This window comes from Phycodurus eques, chromosome 8 (assembly GCF_024500275.1).
Source record: "Phycodurus eques isolate BA_2022a chromosome 8, UOR_Pequ_1.1, whole genome shotgun sequence".
NCBI lineage: Eukaryota > Metazoa > Chordata > Actinopteri > Syngnathiformes > Syngnathidae > Phycodurus > Phycodurus eques.
Genome location: NC_084532.1, coordinates 24,641,203 through 24,662,827, shown reverse-complemented (window position 1 = coordinate 24,662,827; position 21,625 = coordinate 24,641,203). Strand labels below are relative to the sequence as shown.

The 21,625-nt window shown below is 42.7% G+C and overlaps 2 protein-coding genes across 3 annotated transcripts in view; one reads left to right on the top strand and one right to left on the bottom strand.

The window, feature by feature from the left end:
* plpp3 (phospholipid phosphatase 3) overlaps positions 1-13,705 on the bottom strand; it is a 38,821-nt gene extending 25,116 nt beyond the window's left edge. The window contains exon 1 of one of the 2 annotated variants that reach the window (XM_061684825.1): positions 13,128-13,705. In XM_061684825.1, coding sequence (XP_061540809.1) covers positions 13,128-13,269 — 142 coding nt within the window. In that variant the 5' untranslated portion in view covers positions 13,270-13,705. The remainder of the gene's footprint in view (positions 1-13,127) is intronic. The other variant, XM_061684826.1, reaches the window with a different exon arrangement.
* A 1,460-nt stretch (positions 13,706-15,165) lies between these two features.
* prkaa2 (protein kinase, AMP-activated, alpha 2 catalytic subunit) overlaps positions 15,166-21,625 on the top strand; it is a 14,345-nt gene continuing 7,885 nt past the window's right edge. The window contains 5 exon segments of the mRNA XM_061683189.1: positions 15,166-15,464; positions 17,619-17,760; positions 18,441-18,534; positions 18,712-18,856; positions 21,120-21,207. Of these exon segments, the coding sequence (XP_061539173.1) occupies positions 15,311-15,464; positions 17,619-17,760; positions 18,441-18,534; positions 18,712-18,856; positions 21,120-21,207 (623 nt within the window). The 5' untranslated portion in view covers positions 15,166-15,310.

Genomic DNA, 21,625 nt, shown 5'->3' with positions numbered 1-21,625 from the left:
CATTTGTACAAAAAGTAGTGTAATTAGCAGAAAACAGGATTTTCTTTGGGGTGGGGGGGGGGGGTTATTCTTATGATATTAATAATGCATATAAAACAAAACAAAAACTTTCAGCACAGGTTGTATTCTTTACAAACAAACAAATCAACACTTTTATCCCTACACATCCTCACTGAAAGCTGGTATAATGTACAGCATATTTGTGTGTGTGTTTGTGAGTCATTGTGCCCTGGCGTATGGCTTCAGATCCTCCGGGCCCATCCCAGTCTCTTGAGGAAACCCGACATACTTCCAGCAATTCAAAGCCCCTCCACTCAATGCTCTCAATGCAACATAACCTAAAGTAAACACTGTAGCAAAGCACTCAAAAGTGGCCTTTGAGTGCTGATATCGTATGCTGGCCAGTAGCACTGAGGGAATAGTGGAAATTCAGTAAGAAATTATACAAAAATTGAGTTGAAAATGAAAGTGGTGCATTTGCTAAGGTTATCTACAGCAGTGGTTTGCAAATTGACAAACTGTAGCTTGGGGGTCCACAAACTAATTTGCAATACATTTTTATGTCGTATAATTTTCTTAGTCTGACAGCATAATTGCCCAAGTCATTTTTAATTTACTGCCACAATATCTTGAAAGAAATACGACTTTATTCTCACTAAGATTGTGACTTTTTCTCTCTAAAAAATATGTACAATATTTCTCAAAACAGGAAAAGGCAACTTTATCATTTTTACGACACCTATTGGCACAAAGATTATGAGGGGATCTTTGGAAAACCTTCTCCCCTGTAAGTGGTCTCTGGACCCAAAATGTTTGAGAACTGATCTACAGTAAGTGGATCGCCTTCTTGCCCTGCAAGCATATCTGAGTGGGCCCGCTGATCTTTCCTGATGCTGTTCAGGCATTAATTCCATCCTGTGTGAATCCCGCCACACGTTCCTTCGCACACAATGGGATTAGCTCTGAGCGGATCCCTGCCAAATCCCTGTTGACTCATTCCATCTTTCTTTTATTTTCAGTCGACTCTGGTCACGACATCTCTTTAATTGGAGAACCGATGAGCGAATACGCAACTGGGTGCACAATAAATCCTTCTAGACACCCTCTTTAGGTCCAATGTAAGGAACACTTCACTTTACTGATGTCACTTGAGCCGAGGTGGGAAAGGTACTCACACTTTTGGAAATAAAGACTCTAGGACAGTGGTTATTAATCTGGGTTCAATCTTGCTTCTACGGACCTGTTGCATCATCTTGATTATTGCTCCCTGGTTCACGTAGTAAGTCCCCAACATATCAATCAATCAATCAATTAAATATCAAATCAATTCTGCAGAGGTTGAAAGAAGTAATGCAAGCTTTGGATTTTTCATTAGTTTTTCTAATCATTTTGACTTAATGTAGTTTGTTTGAATTTGTATTTAGAGCAGGTTTCCTATTTGTTTTTAGTTTTCATATTTTTTTCAGTTTTTGTCAGGTGTGAGATTCAAAAAGCTCACAGTCAAAAATGCGGCACCAAGAATTCAACCTCTTAAATGCTAATTCAAATTCACTGAAGAAAAAAATTCCAAACTCTTCCTCCCAGTTACCTGCATTTTGACGTCTTGTGGTATTTTTGTGCCATCTGAATTTGAATTTAAGATGTTGAAATGTTGCCACTGAATTTTGGACACTGAACTTTTTTGATGGTGAAAAAAAACCAAAACAGTGTTATAATTCAAATTCAAACCAGATATAAAAAAAAAAATAACGAAATGCTTTTTCAATTTTAATTTGTTATTTTGTTCATTTTCATTAACTACAATAACCCAGGAAGAGTACAGATATCTCAGCTCAAATGTGGGGAGTAAAATTACAAATAAAAATAAATACTGAGGTAAAGTACAGATACCTGAAAAATCGACCTAAGGACAGTAGCGAAGTTAAAGTACTGTCACTGAGCAACTATGTGTGGCCTTTGGAGAGGGTGAGTGTAAATGAGCAAAACCCTGGAGGGCAAAAGGTGAGCGATGTAAGTCACATTCTGTACAAAGCTCTAGAATTCCACTGCAATGCGCCTGTGTCGCTAAGTCAGTATCTTGCGTCTGTGTGGGCCCATGTGAGTGTCAGGAGTGGATGACTGTGGCTTCACTGGCAGCGTCTGCAAAGACCACCAAACATTTTTGAGACGCTCACTGCTGAAGCCTCCCGCAGTCCAAATACGCGAAGCCAGCTTGTTGCAAACAAACCCGAGGCCTTATTTGCACACATTCATTGTGGTTTGCGTACTGCATAATGAACACGTATGAGTGACTCTTCAATCAGGTCCGACGCTTCTTTGGCTGGTTTTACACTGCAGGTCCAAGTTGCCAATTCTGATTTAATGTCTATATCAGATGTTTTATGGACTGTTTATTGAAAATGTACTTTTCAAGTGACACATTGTGTTTATATTTATAGAACACACGAAACAACATCCAAGTTTCTTGTAAATGACAACACATAACACCAGGCAGTAATAACATGGAAGGAAACAAAAATACAGAAACAATACAAATACAGTGGGGTGCCCTGAGATACAAGTGACACATTTCCAAATGTGCCACTTGGGAGCAAAAACAAAAAAAAAAATCGGAATTGTGTCACTTGAACCATGCAGTGTAAATCCAGCCTTTGTTTCCTGACACGCAGACAGACACTCACAAATGCACGCATCCACAGACACACACACACACACACACACACAGCGGAGTGGCTGAGGTCAGCAGAGTGGTCTACAGAGTCAATCCCTGTCCTGCCCCTCCCTCTATGTGGCAACCAGGGGCCCGCAACAGCAGCATGTGCTTACTCAGAGCGATTTTATTCATAGGAATAAATGCCATTTATTCATTTTTTAAAATTATTTATTAAATTTTTTTTTTTTACAACCAGGCATATGCCAGGGACACCTGTTGGCTTGCAGGCACACTTTTAATGGGACATCTGATGAAAAATGGACTTATTATTTGTATAGAGAAAGGGATAAGCTCCAGCTCACCTGTCACCTGAATGTGGATAAGCGGTATAGAAAACGGGTGGATGTTCCAGACATGTTACTGAGACACCTGGAAACTGTTTTAAATTGCGAAATAAATGCATAAAACGTCTCTTTTAAGAGTTCCCCGTTGCTGTCTTGTCGGAAATCAAATCCGCTTTCCCCGGTTAACAAGCGGAGGGGGGCAAGGGGATATTTATAATGCCTTTTAAAAAAAGATCAACTCATGGATGGGCCGCGGTGGTTGCGGAAAGGGCAGGCCAAGCGCGCAGCTGCCTCTATGAAGGGGAAATTTGAGCGCCCAAGCGGGTCGGGTTGTGGAGAGGTGGGGGCGTATCGGGTTATTTGGCCGCTCGGTGACTGGGCGTTGCGCTCTTGATGCCATAATGGCATTATTGCTGCAAGGGACAAAAGTCTGGCAACAGAGAGTAGGGCTCGGCTCGTCTTTGAAACCTGACGCCTCTGTTCTGGATAATGGCTCACGGCATTCCTTCCCTTTCTTGTCCTCCACTGCCACTCATCTGCTCCTCATTACCTTGATCACGGGGAGACAATGGGTGTCAAACCGGAGCCCCTGTGTGAACGCTCTGCACATCGTTTAGCGTGGAGTTCTTCTTTGTATGTAAACAGGAGAAGGCTCAGTGGCTGCGGCCACAGGTGACAAAAATACTTGCACTCTGTACTACAGTACAAAAAGCGGAGAAAACGAAAATGTTGCATGTTAAATATTTTTGTTTCTATCTTTTTAACATGATTGAAATAGTAAGTACGTAAGGAGTACAAATTCAAGATTTTAAATGTTTTATATGTATTGTTGTAGCTAAAAGTAAAAGACTTCCCAGAAAAATAAATACTCAGGTAATGTACAAGAAGAAGAGCTAGCCGCAGTAGAGCAGATAAGCACTACAGCCCGCCCTCCAGCTCACAATGTGGCAATAAACTATTGATAGATCATCAATTGGCCATGCGTGCTTCAATCTCATTCACTTATTCACCCCCGGCCCCCGCCCTCCACCGCCCTAAAACTCTGTCTGCCACGGCCTCTGTCGGTCCTCATTAGCGTAAACAAAGGCTCTCCGAGATGCATCAAAAGGCTTATTGTCCTCAGTGAAACAGTGAAAAATCCCAACCCCCAAACATTGCATCTCTAAATCCACACAATATGCACACACACATAGAGAGGATTGTAGCTGGCCGCATAGTAAGAGAAAGTGACAGACAAGAGTGGCTTGTGTAACAGCAGGAGGAGGCCCAGGCTGGGACAGCATGGTGCACCGCAACCATGCTCCGAGGACCGCAGCTTGGCGTTTGGCAAACACTACTGCAAGGGAGACTATAAGTGCACAGACAGGCTTCTTCTTCTCATATCATGCAAACAGATCTACACAAGTCTCGTAATCAGTTCATTAATCCAACAGAGGTTGGACAAAATTCCCCAATTCCCATCCATCCATCTGTCAATCACGTACAGTGGTGCCTCGAGAACGAATGTTATACGTTCCATGACCACACTCGTGATCATTTTTCCACAATTAAATACATGGAAATGTCAATCATCCGTTCCAGCCTCCCCCCACCCCCAAAAAATATAGCACTCGCTAATACTGTTCTTCATCCAAACATAAAGGACATAATAGAATGTTAAAAATGTCTTCTTTTTTTTTGCATTAATTCCGAGGACATTGTTGCTTAAAGGGTTATAACACCTCAACACTGACGCAATTTATTTGCCTGACGATGGTGTTTCCCATTATGTGTTAGCAAGCTGGTTATTTTAAATAAACAACATGGAAGCCTTTTAGTTTTATGTTTAGTTTGACAGTAAACTTCAACTGGGAGTGACAAAAAACAGTTTAAAGCTTCTTTTTTGAAGAAATGTTCACAAAATCTACTTTTGTCCACATACTGTAATATAATGAACCAAAGTGGAGAGTAAATACGCCCAGTGCAAGAGAAAGTCTCCAGAGTTTCCAGAATAACCAGAAGCCAGAGTACCGAAAGAAAAACCACGCAAGCACTGGGAGAACGCGCAAACTCCACACGAGAAGCCGAGATTCGAATCCGCCGCAAACCTGAGGACGCTGATGCAGAGATGGAAACCAAACCTTCACCACTCTGCCTCCTTAACTACCAATAGATCTTAATTCCATGCCTTTGACTTTGTTGGGGAAAATGAAGCATTTTCTGACCACTGAATCGTGCTTGAACGAGACGAACTTGACCACAAACCCATCAAACACCTTTGGGACGAAATCGTCCCCTAACTTCCCACAGACACGCTCCAAAATCACATACAGTATTTTCTACAATTTTCACTTAATGCGGATGTGATGGCCTCATGGCCTGAAACTTTTGTCCACATGCTGTAATACCATGAGTGGAGGTAGAATGTAAAAAAAGACGAGAAAGCCTCCCAACCCCTATTTTCATGGGTGTAACGACATACTGAGCTTGCAGTGTGCTCGCAAAAGCAATTAAAAAACTCAAGCACACACACACACACACACAAAGTTTACAGTGAGGCGCTAAGGTATAATTGCACACTTATCTAAATAAGCACTCGCGAGTGTGTTTACTTGAGAGGACTGTAACCATAAATGATCGTAAAGAGTATTGTTATACGTCTGCTGCGCTGTAAAAAAGTGAACGGCAAGAAAGAGTGCAAATATAAAAGAGAGACGACACTATGAGCCTCAAAAGACAGTCAACTTGTCTCCGTGACAACCACACGGGACAGACGTCAACGCTCACGTTGCGTTGCAGCCAGGGCCGGCATGGAAACACAACAATTCACCATTACAGTGAATGTAATTGATGTAACGAGTGGGAACCCTGCACTTGTTTCTATTCATATATTGGGGTAATGAGAGACCATGACCCACAAAATGACCCCCCCAACCAGACAACAAACCTTTAACACTTCACAAAAGCAAACGACTATGGTTACATCCTCTTCCCAAACTCTTTCTCTAATTTATTAGAGCCATGAGTGATGCAATAAATTAAACAATGAGCTGGCTAAGTGGTTTAATAGGCGGAAACAAATCTGCACACACTTACCTTTGAGACCGACCAGTTCCTCCTGCACTGAAGCATAATGGCGATCTATTTTCAACAAAACAGGCTTACTTAAATCTATTAGGCTTTATACGATCAGGATTTTTGGGGCCGATCACCGATCAGCGAGTTGAAAAAGCTAACCGATCACTGATCCGATCACAAGATTGAGGAATGTGTCTATTTAAATGACCTGTTCATTTACTCTATACACTTGTGTACTTAATTGCTAAAAAATATATAATTACAATAAATAATGTATATCTTTGTTCCTCTATTTATGCCAGTGAGGCATAGTGACAGACAGAACAAATGAATGGTCTTCTATTAGATGGCAGGAAGTAAATACAGTAATTAATGTATCCACTTTTTGTGACCTTTTTGTTTGTTGGTGTGCCGTGAGATTTTTCAATTGTAAAATATGTTCCTTGGCTCCATAAAGGTTGGAAATCACTGCTCTAGTCAGATCGTGGATTCTAATCAGTCAGGTCAGACCAACATTACAACGTGACAGAAATAATGGGAGCTAACTTACTGTAATTAAATTACTTTATTTTAGTCAAATGACTTCACCCACACCGAAACTTTAGAGCATGATTTGACAGAACGGTGGCATGTTTACGTCCAACCGTTTGTGGTACCACTAGCTTGCTAGGCTACATGACGTTTTGTTGCCTGCTTGCGAGCCGTATCGTATTCAAAGTACGTGAACATTCCTCAAGCAAGCCTTAAATGGACGTCCTCTCCTGTCCTGAGCACCGGTGACCACCAACACACGTTTTCCCCCATTTTGTCCTTATAATACAGTCGGCGCGCTCCACTCTTGTTGTCGTCGCCACGGTAACGAGTGTATCCGGTCGCATTTGGGTTGACAAGATAAAGCCCAATGATCGTAAAAAACAGGATGCGGTGGTATCGGAATACAAGATTTTATTGCAGTAGTCTGACAGTGCAATCGTGAAAGAGCAAATTTGTCTTGTAGTCTGATCGGGCATTACGTGTTGTCTGTCTCAGACGTGTTGTCTGTTCCACACCGCCAACATGTTTTTTATTTTTTTTTTAAGAACTTTATTGGCCGTCAGATATTTCAAATACTACGTCAAAAGACGCGGGACAAGGCTAAAAATAAACTGGCTTTTGGATTCAAATATACTGTGCACGATGGCGACGCGGAGTAAATGTTTTTTGCGGAGCCGATCAATGACGTCACTGATCGGATCGGCGAATTATGACATTAAAGCCGATCAGCCGAGCAGCATAAGATGCTAAATATCGGCCGATACCGATCAGCCCGATACAATCGGTGTAAAGTCTTAAATCTATCTAACTTAACTTTTTTTTAACTCGCTATTGTCTATAAAATCATCCAGACTTTCAATCTCGAGGCAACATAATGCAAACAGCTCCCGCAGAGTGAGAGAAGAGGCGGAGTTTTACAAACTTCTCAGACAGAATTTTTGTCAAGCTATTTTCAACGCTTTAAATTGGTTAATAATTCGGAAAAATAACAGACAACGTGAGGAGAGAATACAAGTATCGATTTGTGAAAAAAAAAAAGAAGGAAATTGACCATATTTGGACATAGGACGTTTCTGCCAGACAGTGAGTGACGATAGATTGTATCATGTGACAGAGGCGAGCAATCTGACACGTTTACAGAGGCACCTAATTTTCTAAATAAAACTTTCGGATTCTGATTCTTGCTAAAATATTTTTTGTTGAGTTTCTCTGTACGGCCTGGTACCAAATGGCCCACGGACCAGCAGTTGGAGACCACTGCTGTAGAGTACAGCTAATGACAGCTCTGGGCGCCCATAAGGCCCATGGGACACATACACACACACACACACACACACACACACACACACACACACACATACACTCACACCTCTAATAGCAGCCTTTGGCAGACACACACCCCAGGGGTTCGTTCATTTTAGTCGGGCGACAGACCAGCCACATGTCGCAATGATGGCATACGATGCCACACACACAAAACCACAACGGTGTGGCATACTTTGTTGTCATCTACTGATCTGCTGCATAACACAACGATGCCATAGGCCACCGCAGCGTAAACATGCACGACGCAACTCGCCGCAGGCCGCTTAAGATGTAATTATCGTCGGCAGATTTTTGATACCGACGATTGCTGCGGCATATTTTGTGGGTCTCGCCTCCCTCAACTTTGACATCATTTGCTTCGAAAGGAGCTTAAAAATAAATGACATTCACATTAACCCTCCTGTCACGTTTGGTTCTCTGGATGAGAATCACAAAATCACTTCTGGAAAATTGGCTACTTGAGGAAAGGGGAAATGGAGTTACCTTTCAATATCCCACGCTTGAAGCCAAGTAATAAACAAATCATGTTAAATGTATACTCTAACCTCAAATCGTGCCAGTGAATGTAGTTTATCAGGTTGTAACTTGATCAGGTTGTAACTTTGTGACTTTGTTCTGTCAAGCCACTTCTCTTAAACTCTCGACTGAGACGTACAAGGCCAAACAACCCATGACAGTACACCTCTGAACGCAGCATAGCGTGCCCTCCGTTTCACTCCCAAAATGACACCAGATGTCACTTCAAGAGCGCTTTGGTCGCGGTGCAGCAACCAGATGAAGAATTTGAGAATTTCCAGGAAATATTTGCAGAGCCCAGCTCGAGATTGAAGTGGCCGAGAAGCCCGAGAGGTTAAAGCTGTCCGGCTTTAATGAGCTGTACCGCGTGACTGCTTTGCGGTGCTATGGCGGCTAATGGTGGAAAGGGTGGAGTGTGGATTGTATTAGGTTAATGTCCCCGGGGACACTCAGGGAGCTGAATCCTCAGGGCTAAAAGGCTGAGTTGCAGCTACTAATTTCCCCGTATATCACTCATCAAAGTGCCCAACGCCTTTTGGCCAAGGGTTACTGCAGCTCGTGTTTTGATATCTCCAGCAACCATCAGGCCCATGTTGACTTAGAATGTCACTCGGTTGCATGTAGACACCTCAAACAACTCTAATTAGGATACAGATACCCAACTCAAACATAGTCAATAATTTTCTCAAAAAAAAAATAAATCACAAATTAGACATTGAACATAAAACAAGGTACGCCAATTAATCACAGTAAGTGGCTCCTTCAAATAGATTCCCATTAGGAGAAGGAAAACAGGTAGTTACTGTAATTGTGAAAAGAGTACACTGCTGAGATAATTTGAGCTCTGTTGCTAACCAAAACAGCAGGACCTAAATACGCACGTAAGCCATCTACCAGATAAATTTAAAGAGTGGAGAAATACAGCATGTTGGAAAATGAGTTCCCTGCACGGTGTCAAAGATTGTCTGATAGTATTTGGCGATGGCGTCTTTAGCAAGAAGCATTCTGGTAGACTTTCATGTCACGACACAATGTTGTGCCTTTATACTTATATATTAAATCCTTATTTGTTCATTTTAAACTCCAACTTAACTTGAGATAAACTATAACACACTCCTAACATTTTTTATTTTTATTGCAATTTTTTTTTTTAAATGCCCCCCTCCCCCATCTGAAGTTGAGCATCTAAAAGTCCCACCAAAAATCCTGGATCCACACCATCCAAATTTGTACAAAAACATCTTCTTGGCAAGGTAGCAATTTCTGTAAAAAAATTAATTCCTTCCATCAACACTACAGGGACTCAACCAACTAATCGACTAGTCAAGTAATCGAGGCGTCCACTTTAACGATTTTAGCGCGGAGTCAATTATTCGGCAATCACGTGTTTTGCCATTAAAATACACGAATGCCTCACTGAAAATGCAGATGAAAGCACACACGGCGAGTTGACGACTGAAAAAATTTCAATGAGGCCATCGATTGATTGAAAGCGACTCGACCGTCATTGCCTCAGCGTCGTCGACCACAAAAAAATCTGGAGTTGTTCCACCCCTACTACAACACGGCCGGCTCACTAATACAAATATAGCTCATATTACAAATAAACACCCCCACCATTTGAAGTTGAGTAACAAAACCTCCCCCCCAGTCGCTATTTGCGTGACAAAAAAAAAAAAAAAAAAGAAAAACCTAGAGCGCTTTTATCCAGATCTGCACGAAAACTTAATCAACTTCCTTGGCGGAGGTAACAATTTTAAATAATTTACATTTCAGTTGCTGCCATCTACAACACTGCGGTCTAAAGCTATTGCCTTGTGGAAAACAAAACCACGGCTAATTTTAGAGCTTTTGGGGGGAAATCTTTCCCCCCGTGGGCTATGGGACAATCGTGTTGGCATTTTCACAAGCGCGACAATGCAGTGTCGCAACTCACGGTCCCGCTTTTGTGTCATTGCGGAGCCAATCAGAACCCCGCGCCACTCATAATAGCAAAAAGCAGACACCAAAGAGCAGAAGAAAGAATGAACAGGAAGATCGCAGTGCCAGATTCTGTTAGTGTGGTTGCCGCCAAGTGTTTGTGAGTCTGTGCGTGGGTGTGTGTCCGTCCCCATCCTGCTGTGTTTATGCATCATTAGCAGCTTTGATTACCAGAAGCAAAGCAAAAGAGGCCCCTTTTTTTTTTTTTAAAGTACCCACGGGTGTGATTATGGAGCGCCTCAGATGTTCTTTTTGCCTAAGGTTGTGTTGCTGCTAGACATTTAAAAAAAAAAAAAGCAGTGTGTGTTTGTGTGTGAGTGTGCCAACTGGCCGATACACAAGAACGTCCATGTATAGCGTGCGCCTTTTCACTCGACAACACACAAACGGGATAATCTGAGGCCCTTCACACACCCACATTCCTTGTCCCAAACCCCACCCTTGTCTAAGCCCCCCCCCCCCCCCCCCCCCCCCCCCCCTCATCCTTCCACTAACCCCTTGTCCCAGCCCGGACAACTGAAAATGGGCCAACCAGTCACCACGGGGCAGCCAGAGTGCATTTAGCATGACAAAAGAAAAGTGGCCATTTGTGTCTGTTGTGTCAACCTGCATATATTACAGAGCCCGTTCCAAAAAAGAGCTCGTAAAATGAAACGAATTAGGCTGCATGTTGACAAATTGGTGTGTTTTTATTGACTTTGCTCCAAAATGCACTCTTGTTTGACTGTGTTCAAGCATATTCCATCTTTTCATCGCTACCAAAAGACATTCTTCACCCCGAAAACAAAGAGAGTATAACCTTAAACTAGCATTCAACTTCAACCCAAGTTCAACATTAACCAAAGTTCATTTTGACACAATTTGAGAAAGAGCCAGCTGTTATTAGACTACGAAATGATGTCTTTTTTTTTTTTTCTTTTTTTTTGGACACGCTGTATGTGTGAATATGTGTGTGCTCTTGAGTCTTTACAAGTCAAGGAAGTCACTGTAGCCAGGAAATTTGTTTCATGTGCACTTGGAAGAGCTCATCTGTGTGTGCTTTTATTTCTTTTTCTTTTCTTTACAAGTGCATATGAAACACTTGGACGCTTTAAAGCTTGCAAAAAGCTTTTGCGAGCTTCTCAGACGAGGCAGTAAAAAGAAACGTGCAACATCTCGGATGCCCGTGTCACATGTTTGGCTACTAGCAACTCGTAACTGCTGATGCCTTTTCCACATTGTTTTTTTTATTTATTTTTTTTGGCGGTGCGACTGCCACCTGCTCTTTCAGACGCAAGGGTCCTCGCGTTGGATTGGAGAGGCATTCCCCTCGTGCCGCAACACATGCTTAAGCAATTATTAGGCACCACAAAGAGGGGGCGAAATAGCGCGCTTTTGACAACAGGTGAAGTGGAGCGATGGAGTGGAGCCAAACTTTGGAAATTCTTCAAGAAAGAGGGGTGAAAGCAAGGCTACCGGCGATTAAAAGGTAAAAGGGCAGGCCAATAACATGCCAACTGCGAAATCCGACTTCCCCTATTAGTAGCTGATAGGATCCTATAAAAGCACAACAAATTAAAACGGGATCAAATCTGATTTAGAGTGTAGCCTATAGGTCAAGGAACAACAGAACCTGAACGTGTTTGGCTGTCCTGGCTGCTCAGCACAATATGGGCCAAACCATTTTGTAATATTAACAATATAAATTAGAGGAAAGGTCAGCCGCTGTCCCGGAATTGAGTTTTTTTCAACTGTGTAAGTGTCTGTACATTTTAATAGGAGTGTTCTGTGCGGGACAAGTTGGTCGATTGGTTCGCACGTCTGTCCCGCAGTCAAGAGGTTGTGGGTTTGAATCCCAGGTCAAGTCTTGCTGTGTGGTGGAGTTTACATGTTCTCCCTGTGCTTGTGTGGGTTTTTTCCTCCTCCATAAACAAACACATTTTTTTTAGGTTCATTAAGGACTCTAAATTGTCCATAGGTGTGAATGCTTGTTTGTCTATCAGTGCCCTGACGACCATTGGCTGACGACCAGTCCAGGGTGTACCCAACCTTTCGCCCAATGTCAGCTGGCATACGCTCTATCTTACCCACAGTCATAATGAGAACAAGTGCAATTAAAATAATAATAATAATAATACAAAAATAAATTAAAAAAAACAGTGGCTATTCTGTGTTCAATTTAAATTAGTTCCAGGTTCAATTTGGTCTGACGTCACAGATCCTGAGCCCGCATCCATCCATCCTTTCATTTTCTCTAATGCTTGCCCTCTTTTGGGTGGCGGGTGAGCTGGAGCTTGTCCCAGCTGGCACCGGGCGAGAAAAGTGGGGATGACCAGGGTTGAGGGGGGCACAGGGGGGTTGCAAGCGGTTGGGGGGGTGGGTGGGGCACCGGTGCTATTTAAAAGGGCAGGTGACAACACTTCAAAACATTTATGCGAGGGAAGCAGCATATATAAAGTGAATGTGAATGCGTTGACAGCGTAGTATAGAAAAGCCCACTGTGCATTATTTACTCTGTATTTTTGAGGTTCTGTTGCCCTGGAGCTCCGTGATAAGATGTTACGGCACATTAAATTGGAAGATAACCAGCAATACTTTCAGAAAAGATAAGCCTTTTGATTGACAGCCGTTGCAAACCATGGAAGCAAGTGTAAATGCAACTTAGAGGTGGGGAGAAAAAAAAGAAGTGATAAATACAATAGCAGTTATTTAGGACTTAATTAAAGTTGTGCACTCACCAAGTAGAAGACACAAGATGTCCAGTGCAACAAGAAGCTTCCTCTTGGTGTTGTCGACACCGTTGTTGTTGTTGTTTAACGTGGAGCTTCCCCCGTTCCTTGTCTCTTGGGCCATGGCTTTCTCATACATGTAGTTTTGCATTGGACAACTCCGCCCGTTTCGGCTCCGAATCCCACAGGCGCGCGCGTTCACCGGGCAGAACTGTCACTTCTTCAAAGAAAAAGAAATACATAAAAAACAAAAAAAACAAAACGAAAACAAAAAAGTCTCAAAAGTGGAGAGTTTGGGGACGGCAACTATTAAATGAATGGCAGCCAAGCGTCACTTTGCAGCTCTATTGAGAAATGTAGCGCACATCGACAGACGCTCTTGTTATATCTTCACCCTTTTACTCTTCCTCCTCCTCCTCTTCCTCCCCCTGCTCTCTCTCTCTCTCTCTCTCTCTCTCTCTCTCTCTCTTCAAGTTCCCCCAGCAGACTGTCCACAAGGCTCAGCCCTCAAGCGCCTCCATCCCAGCATGGAAAACTTTTTTTTGTTGTTGTCGTTCCTCTTCCCAGCCAGGATCGAGGAGCCCCGGATAGCGAAACGAGTCCACTGCTGCCCCCGGTGGTTACGTTCAGTACAACAGGCGCACCAGAGCGCTTCTGTCTGGAGGGAAAAAAAACAACAACAAAAAAAAAACGTTTTGCGCCCCAGTCGTCGGGCAAAAATGTAATAACGCTGTATTTAAAACACGTTAACCCGCTGTGGAAGTGATTCTCAAACCTTTTACACAAAATACCACCTTAAAAAAAAAAAGAAAAAAGAAAAAAAAGTATTAGCACTCCAAGTACCACAATCATGACCAACCTTAAAATACGGTTGCATAATAGGCCCAAGTGTTCATCAAAAACGAGACAGAGGTCTTATTGTAAGAGGGTTTATTTTGACATTGTTGTATATCTATATTGGAGGATTAGAGTAAAGGAATTGTATTGTATTGACTTTTGAATTGTATTGACTTTATTGAATTTCAAAGTTGAATACAACTGAACTGTGCTGTTATTTCTTTGCAAGGCACTTGAGGGAGCACACAAGTCGCGAATCGCTGCTGTATTGAAAGCCATTTGAGCATTTATTCAATGTCCTTGATATCCAGTTTAAGGTCCATATACTAGTCCGCTCTTAGTCCTCATTAGTAAGACAATTCAGAGCGCGAGTGGAATGACTAGGTGCACTAGTAAAATGACTGCTTCTGATGAGTCGCATTTTTTCAACAACTGCCTATTAAATGACATTTCTGCATACTAGTAGGACAACTACTTTATATGTCACTATTGAGAACTACTATGTAGTGGGTATCTTGTTGATACTGCAGGAGTCCAGGAGGCTACTAGTTTGTTACACCTGCCTACCTTTTTGGCATTGTAGTGTTAATCATGCAGCGCAGTGGTATACTAGTAAGGTTTAATTGCGCACTTGCAGGCCAAAAGTGGAACTAAGTAGCAGGTTATTTTTATTATTATTTTTTTACTAGTAAGACACAGTTGTTCTACTAGTGCGCCCTAGTCGTTTTTCCAGTGCACTGAGTTGTCTTACTAGTGAGGACAAAGAGCATATTTGTACATAGTAGTACATGGGACCTTAACCCTTACTAGGAGTTTGGATCAAATTTGACTCATTTATAAATGTAATTCTTTCACCCTGAAATTTTACAACTTTTCCTAAACCTAAAGCAAAGTGCAAAGAAAACGATCAGTATGTAAGGGTGTCGAAATCAATGACATCAAATAAGTACTGTAAATGTTCAAACGGGTTTCCATGATGGTACTACTAGTGTAGGCCTATACTGCCATCTAGTGGCTACAAATCCAAATGACCCCCCCGACCCTCTCAACCCCAACTCGAATCGTGCGCGGGATTGGGTTTACCAGCGCGGACAGTGAATTGGTCGTGGTCACTGTTACAGAATGTTACTGTCCAATATTACGTTTTTTTTTTTTTTTTTTCCAATGGGTGTGTGTGGACGAACGTTTGTTTTTAAGAGTGTAAGTGAACGCGGTGAACTTGCTGGAAAGGCAACGTCGTCTTAGCAGCAGCCGGTGCGTCCGCTGATGGTCACCTTTAAAACCGAGGGAGGCGGGGTCATCCGTTGAAGACACGAAGCGCTCACCCCTCCGCGCGCCCCGCCGCTGCTTGACAGATGAGCCGAGCACACCCCACTCTCACCCACTCGGAGCTCCGGCGAACGGAGAAGATGGCAGAGCGACAACAGCAGAAGCACGAAGGCAGGGTTAAGATCGGCCATTACATCCTCGGCGACACGCTCGGAGTGGGGACCTTCGGCAAAGTAAAGAGTTAAGTGCTGTTTATTATTAGCGTGTTTATGTTTGTGTGCGTTTCGGTTGGGAAGTAGTTGACGTGAACCCCCCCATACCCCCCTCCCCTTTTTTGGACGCGTAGAATCGAAGTTAGCAATGGTTAGTTACTTTGCGTAACTACGCCGAGCAACGCTGGCCACGTAAGATTGCCAAAGCGTAAATACGTTTGGAGAATACGCTGGCTTGAAAGTCAAATTCTTCCACCCAAAAAACGACCACCATCAGTCGCTATCTATGGGGCAGGTGGATTAATCTGGACTCGCATAGCTACCCGGATATAATTGGAAAAATGACACACGTATACTTGTATTACCAGCTTTATTTGTGTATATTGTCGTATTTTTTTCTAGCTAGCGCCTGCGTTGCGGTAAAGGACACCGGTTTAGCTTGTCTTTAACCCACCTTCTAATTGGGTATAATATACGCGTCTCAAAGTCTAGCATCCCAGCGTGTTGGTGCTAAATTAGCCATTTAAACGCCTTATAAATCCGGAGAGAAAAGCCACATAACACGTTAAATTACAGAAAGCGTAGCTGCATTTGATTTCACGTCAGCTTGTTTTGACCACTTCGTGACCTTGTGACCTTCAACTTGTCAACTCTTTTCTAAATTCAGTGTAACGACACATTAATGTCGCACGGAGCTCTAGCTACAATTTCATAAAACGTTCAGCAAGTTGTGTCATGAAATAAATACATTCTAAAAAGCTGTAATCCACCTAGTTTAATTAAAAAATATAATCAAAGACAATGGTGCTGTTGCTTATTTGGCTACTAACAGTTAGCATACCCCCTTCAGCTTTTTGCGCCAATGCTTCATAAGTGATGCTTGGAAGTGCAGCTTTATAGGCACATAAATGATTTAAAAAAAAAAAAAGTAGTGCAACAGGTTTCTCAAACAACCCATTTGCAACCCTTCTCCCCTTGGCACCCACATACACTCCCCTGCAAATCTAAAATGTCATCTTGTTCCTCTGAAGTAGCAGAATAAGTATTCCAAAATAGGAAAAAAAAAAAAAAACCAGCTGTCATTATGATGCAACGCTTGTTTTACACCACTGTAACGACATACGAATGTGTGTCAGAAAACATCCAGGACTGTCACAAAACACAAACTATGATTTTTCCCGTCAGTGTGGGCCAGACAATCAATCAGCACATCTGCAAAGAGATCCTTGTGCATTTTCGAGAAGTGATGAGAGTTGTGGCAGGACAGTTTGTGGCTCCGCCACCATGACAACGCCCTGAGCATCTGAGAGTTCCTGGCTGAGAGGAACATCGCTCTTCCGACACTACCTCCCGACTCACCCGACCTGGCTCCGTGTGATTTTCTTTCCCAAAATCCCAATCGATGCTACTTTGACTAGTAACTATTTTAATATGCCTACACAAAACTAAGTACAAGTTTGAGCCGCTAAAATATATCCGCTTAAAGCAGTGGTGTCCAAACTATGACCTGGGGGCCATTTGTGACTCACTGTACAATTTTCAGTGGCCCGCGGCATATCCTAAAAATGACATTTGACATGGCCCGCAATACTAGTTTTAAAAAAAAAAAAAAAAAAGGTGGAGGTGAGCAGCATGAGAAATGTGGGTTTTGAAAAAAATGGGTGGTTTGATAACACTGATGAATAAACATATTTCAGTTTTAGAAGTAAATATGGTTCCCTCCACTTTGCTCAATGTCAACACGCAATTTTCGAACATATCATATTAATGATGCTCAAGTAAGTGCTTTAAAAATGGTCAGTTTACGACAGATTGCCCTTGTTTTGGTTCTGAATGCGCAAATTTGGCCCTATTATCGGTATGTGAACCCTGCTTTATCATTGTCGGCCTGACCGTTTTCCGAGCAGATCCCGGAGGAAAAATCACTCTTAACACACCACAGGATAATTATAATTATTATTATAATTATCCTGTGGTGTAAAAAAAATACGACAAAATACATGTCAAAATACCTGAAAGGTTATCCCAGGATAACCTTTCAGGTATTTTGAGACATCAGATAATCGGGCCTTTGCTGAATATGATAAGCCAGGAAACATCTTCAAATTTGACCCACTCGTTGGTATGTGTACACCTTGATTTAGCCCTGACGTGCGCCCGTTTATTTTTATTGTTTCCTTAGTCGGGGAGCACCAGTTGACGGGCCATAAAGTGGCGGTGAAGATCCTGAACAGGCAGAAGATACGCAGCCTGGATGTGGTGGGCAAAATCAAACGGGAGATCCAGAATCTGAAACTATTTAGGCACCCCCACATCATCAAGCTGTGAGAACCTCTCTTTTTTATTGGTCTGTTGTGGCATTTGCTGTGCTCGTTGCTGTTCGTCTACCACAGCTGCACCACACTGAGCATGCCCGACAGGGTCACAGAAGGTAGAACAAATGCAGACAAGCCTGCTCAAGTTAAAATGGCAAGCACTCATTGCATGGCTAAATCCTCACCAAGGAGTCTTGGCTCCGCTTGTATTTTCCCTTTGACCTTGCCTGCTTCCTCTCCCTCCGGTTCTCACTTCTCTCCTTCTGGCAAACTGCGTCTCGACAAGTTCTGTGTTATTTTTAGGACCCGCTCTGAGGGTCAGCCCTCCGTCACACTGCAAGTTATGGCACCTATACTATCTCTTGAGGTAGTACGCTATGGATCACTGCCACAGACGTATAAAGTACGCACACAAATACACTTTTACAAGAGTCTTCAGGCATTGGGCGACGTGAAATGAACCCGCAGACGGTGATAAAGGGCCAAATCTCCCAGGAGTAGCCATTCATGACACTTTTTTTCTGTCTAATAATCATTACTCAGTAGTCATATACTGTGTCACTGGCCCTGCCTTCGCTCTTTTTGACTCAGAGTAGATGATCAGACAGGAGCCTTGAATCAAAGTTTTTCCAGTTTTATAAACCCAATAGGCTCACAACATGAGGTAGAATGATGTGTTTGTGTTCCAGATACCAAGTGATAAGCACACCAACAGATTTCTTCATGGTCATGGAATATGTGTCTGGTGGAGAGCTCTTTGACTACATCTGTAAACATGGACGGGTAAGAGTTGATTTATTTATTCACTGGAAGTACACTTAAGGTAGAATGCGGTTGTTTCCGCCTTTTTACGAAGACAATAATGCTTGACTAATAAAGCCCAAACATGATAATGCATTCTAAATAACACTTTGTAAATCCCTCCTTCTTTATTTGTTTCCCTTCTCCTTCATCTGCCAGGTGGAGGACACGGAGGCTCGCCGCCTTTTCCAGCAGATTATCTCGGCCGTGGACTACTGCCACAGACACATGGTGGTCCACAGAGACCTCAAGCCCGAGAACGTCCTGCTGGATGCCAGCAAGAACGCCAAGATCGCTGACTTTGGTAAGGTTTCCTGAGCGGAAATCCTTAAAGCTAGCCAATTTGTCCGAGGTGAAGTTTCTCAGCCAAAGTCATATTAAATGCCAAGACATTTTGTGTCACTAGGTGCCACTTTGGTCAATCAGTAGCCAGCCACCTGTCACATGATACAGCACCTCCTTCCCGAACACAGACAGAATGGTAGGACGGGGACAGGGACCAAGCCCTATCGTGAATAGCGAAAATCCGCGAGAAACGGATGTCCACCCTTAAAAGTTAATTGCCTATAGATTCCACGAAATGACAGCAAAACACTTTTTCTATTAGACAAGGCTACGGCCTGAGTAAATGACGCTAATCCCCTCATTTCAAACAGAGTTCCTTGGCCCCAACAAGCCAAAACATGGCGAAAAAGCAATATTTTGAAATTATACACGGCTTTAACCTGAGCACCAAAAGTAATTAGGAGAGTTTTTCAGCAAATAACGGAGAATAGGTTCCCCCAAAAGATCAGCCAAATTCCCAAAGGTTAAACTGCGAATATGTGGCACTGATTTATAACCACTTGTGTGTCATTAGGGATATCAGGTGTGCTGAAGGAATTTGTCCATTGTTATTTACAAATGCAAATAATGTATCTTTGTTCTTTTATCTACACCAGTGAGGTATAGTGACAGGTAGAACAATTAACTGTTATTCCGCTAGATGGCAGAAGATAACGTTAACATGTTTATCCACCTGTTGCCATTCAGACAACAAACAAATAGCTTTGTGTTCAACTAGTACAACTTAGTGTCTTCCGACTTACAGTTCATAAAATTTCCCTGTATCTGACCACAAAGAGGGTCAATACGGTTTCCAAAACACTCCTGCCAGCAGTAGAGGTGTGAAGGGTTGCCTAGCAACGGGCAGGTCTCGTATTAGCTCTGGCAAGACGCCTTGAGGCCCAGTGTCATCCGATAGGAAGGGAACTAGGGGTGGGCCGGGGGGTAGACACTCAGGGGGTGTGTTTTGTTGGAGAGCAGATTGGCAAGCAGTTGGTGGGAGTGTTAAGGACACCGGGGATGAAAGATAAAGGAAAGGTCAGCACGTAGCGGGGTGTCTGGTATCCGAGTATTAGGGGAAGGCCCTGACAGGCACAGGGAGCGTCATCTCATTAGGTAAGCTTTGTTGCTCAGAGCTTAGAGACTTGGCGGGTAAAGCGGGATAAAGATATCAGCGTGCTCTTTCACCGGTCTGTCTCAAAAACATTGCCTTTAACAAAGATTGCAATGCTTACTTTTCGGGAAGTGTTCATTTACTGTATGTTAATCAAAACTTTGCTATACCAAAAGGGACAATTTCTGGAAATGTTTTAATGGTTTGTTTACAAATAGTTGGGTCTCTGTATTGCCTACCCACGCATGGAATGTGAAATTAAACAACCAAGTTATTTATCTATTTCTGAAAATGTGTCAGTGTTCCCCCACATAGTTTCTCCACCCATGAGATTAGCAGCTAGGATGGGTGAAAATCCAGAGCCACTTTTAAGTGATGACCAGAGGCTGACCACCGACTACTCTGTCTGAAATAGCTTTACATACAGTAAGGTTACTTTGAACCTTACTTTTTTATCTTTTAAAATTTTTGGTAAAACACAGATGATCATGTCATGTCTTTGAAAGTTTCTGATAGGCCTATTGACACAGCTGGGGATGTACAGTATTTGAAGGCACACCTGGAACACACTGCTTCTTTGTGTAACATCATGGAAGTAAAGTCAAAAGAAATCAGCCAATATATCAGGAAGCGATTTCCAGATGCCTGAAGGTGCCGCGTTCATCTGTTCAAAAATATTATATGCAAGTATAAACACCATGGGAATCTTCAATGGGTTAAGCCATCATAGAGTACCTCTCAGGTCAGAGATAGTTTCTGTCTGACAATGACCTGAAGCACACTGCCAATCTACACAGTGTCGTGTCTTAAGTGCTACCTCCACAAAAGAAAATGTTCTTTACGGGGGTACTTGTTTCCCTCTGTGCTCCGCTTGCTTGTTCGTTCACTCTCCTTGCTCCATCCCCCGTCGTCATGGTAAAAACGTCGCAATTGGCCCAGAAATATATGGGACGAGGTGTCCAATCTCGCTTGCTTGTCTGTCACCATACGTTCCACAATCACAACGATCATTTCTTTATTTTCTGGCGGTATCACTTACTCAACCTTGTTGTCTTTGTAAAGGCTGACATTTTAAGACAGCTCCTAAAGGTGGTCAGTGATATATGTGTGTGTTTCATCCGGCTGACAGGTCTGTCGAACATGATGTCTGACGGTGAGTTCCTGAGGACGAGCTGTGGTTCGCCCAACTACGCCGCCCCAGAAGTCATTTCGGGAAGGTGTGTCTCTGTGCGTCAGTGCATGTGTGTGTGTTATTTCCTGCCTGATTAGTGCCACCATTAGTTGTTTCAGGGGTTCTCACACTTTTTACTCGGCTTTACACGATCATGATTTTTGGGGCCGATCAGCGAGTTTAAAAAAAAAAAACGATAACCAAATCCGATGACAAGATGGAGCAATGTGTCTGCACCTGTTCATTTACTCTATATACTTGTGTACTTAATTGCTCAAAACATTGTATTTACAGTAAATCATGTATCTTTGTTCCTCTATTTATGCCAGTGAGGCATAGTGACAGACAGAACAAATGAATGGTCTTCTATTAGACGGCAGGAAGTACATACAGTAATTAATGTATCCACTTTTGGGACATTTTTGTTTGTTGGTGTGCCGTGAGATTTTTCAATTGTAAAATAT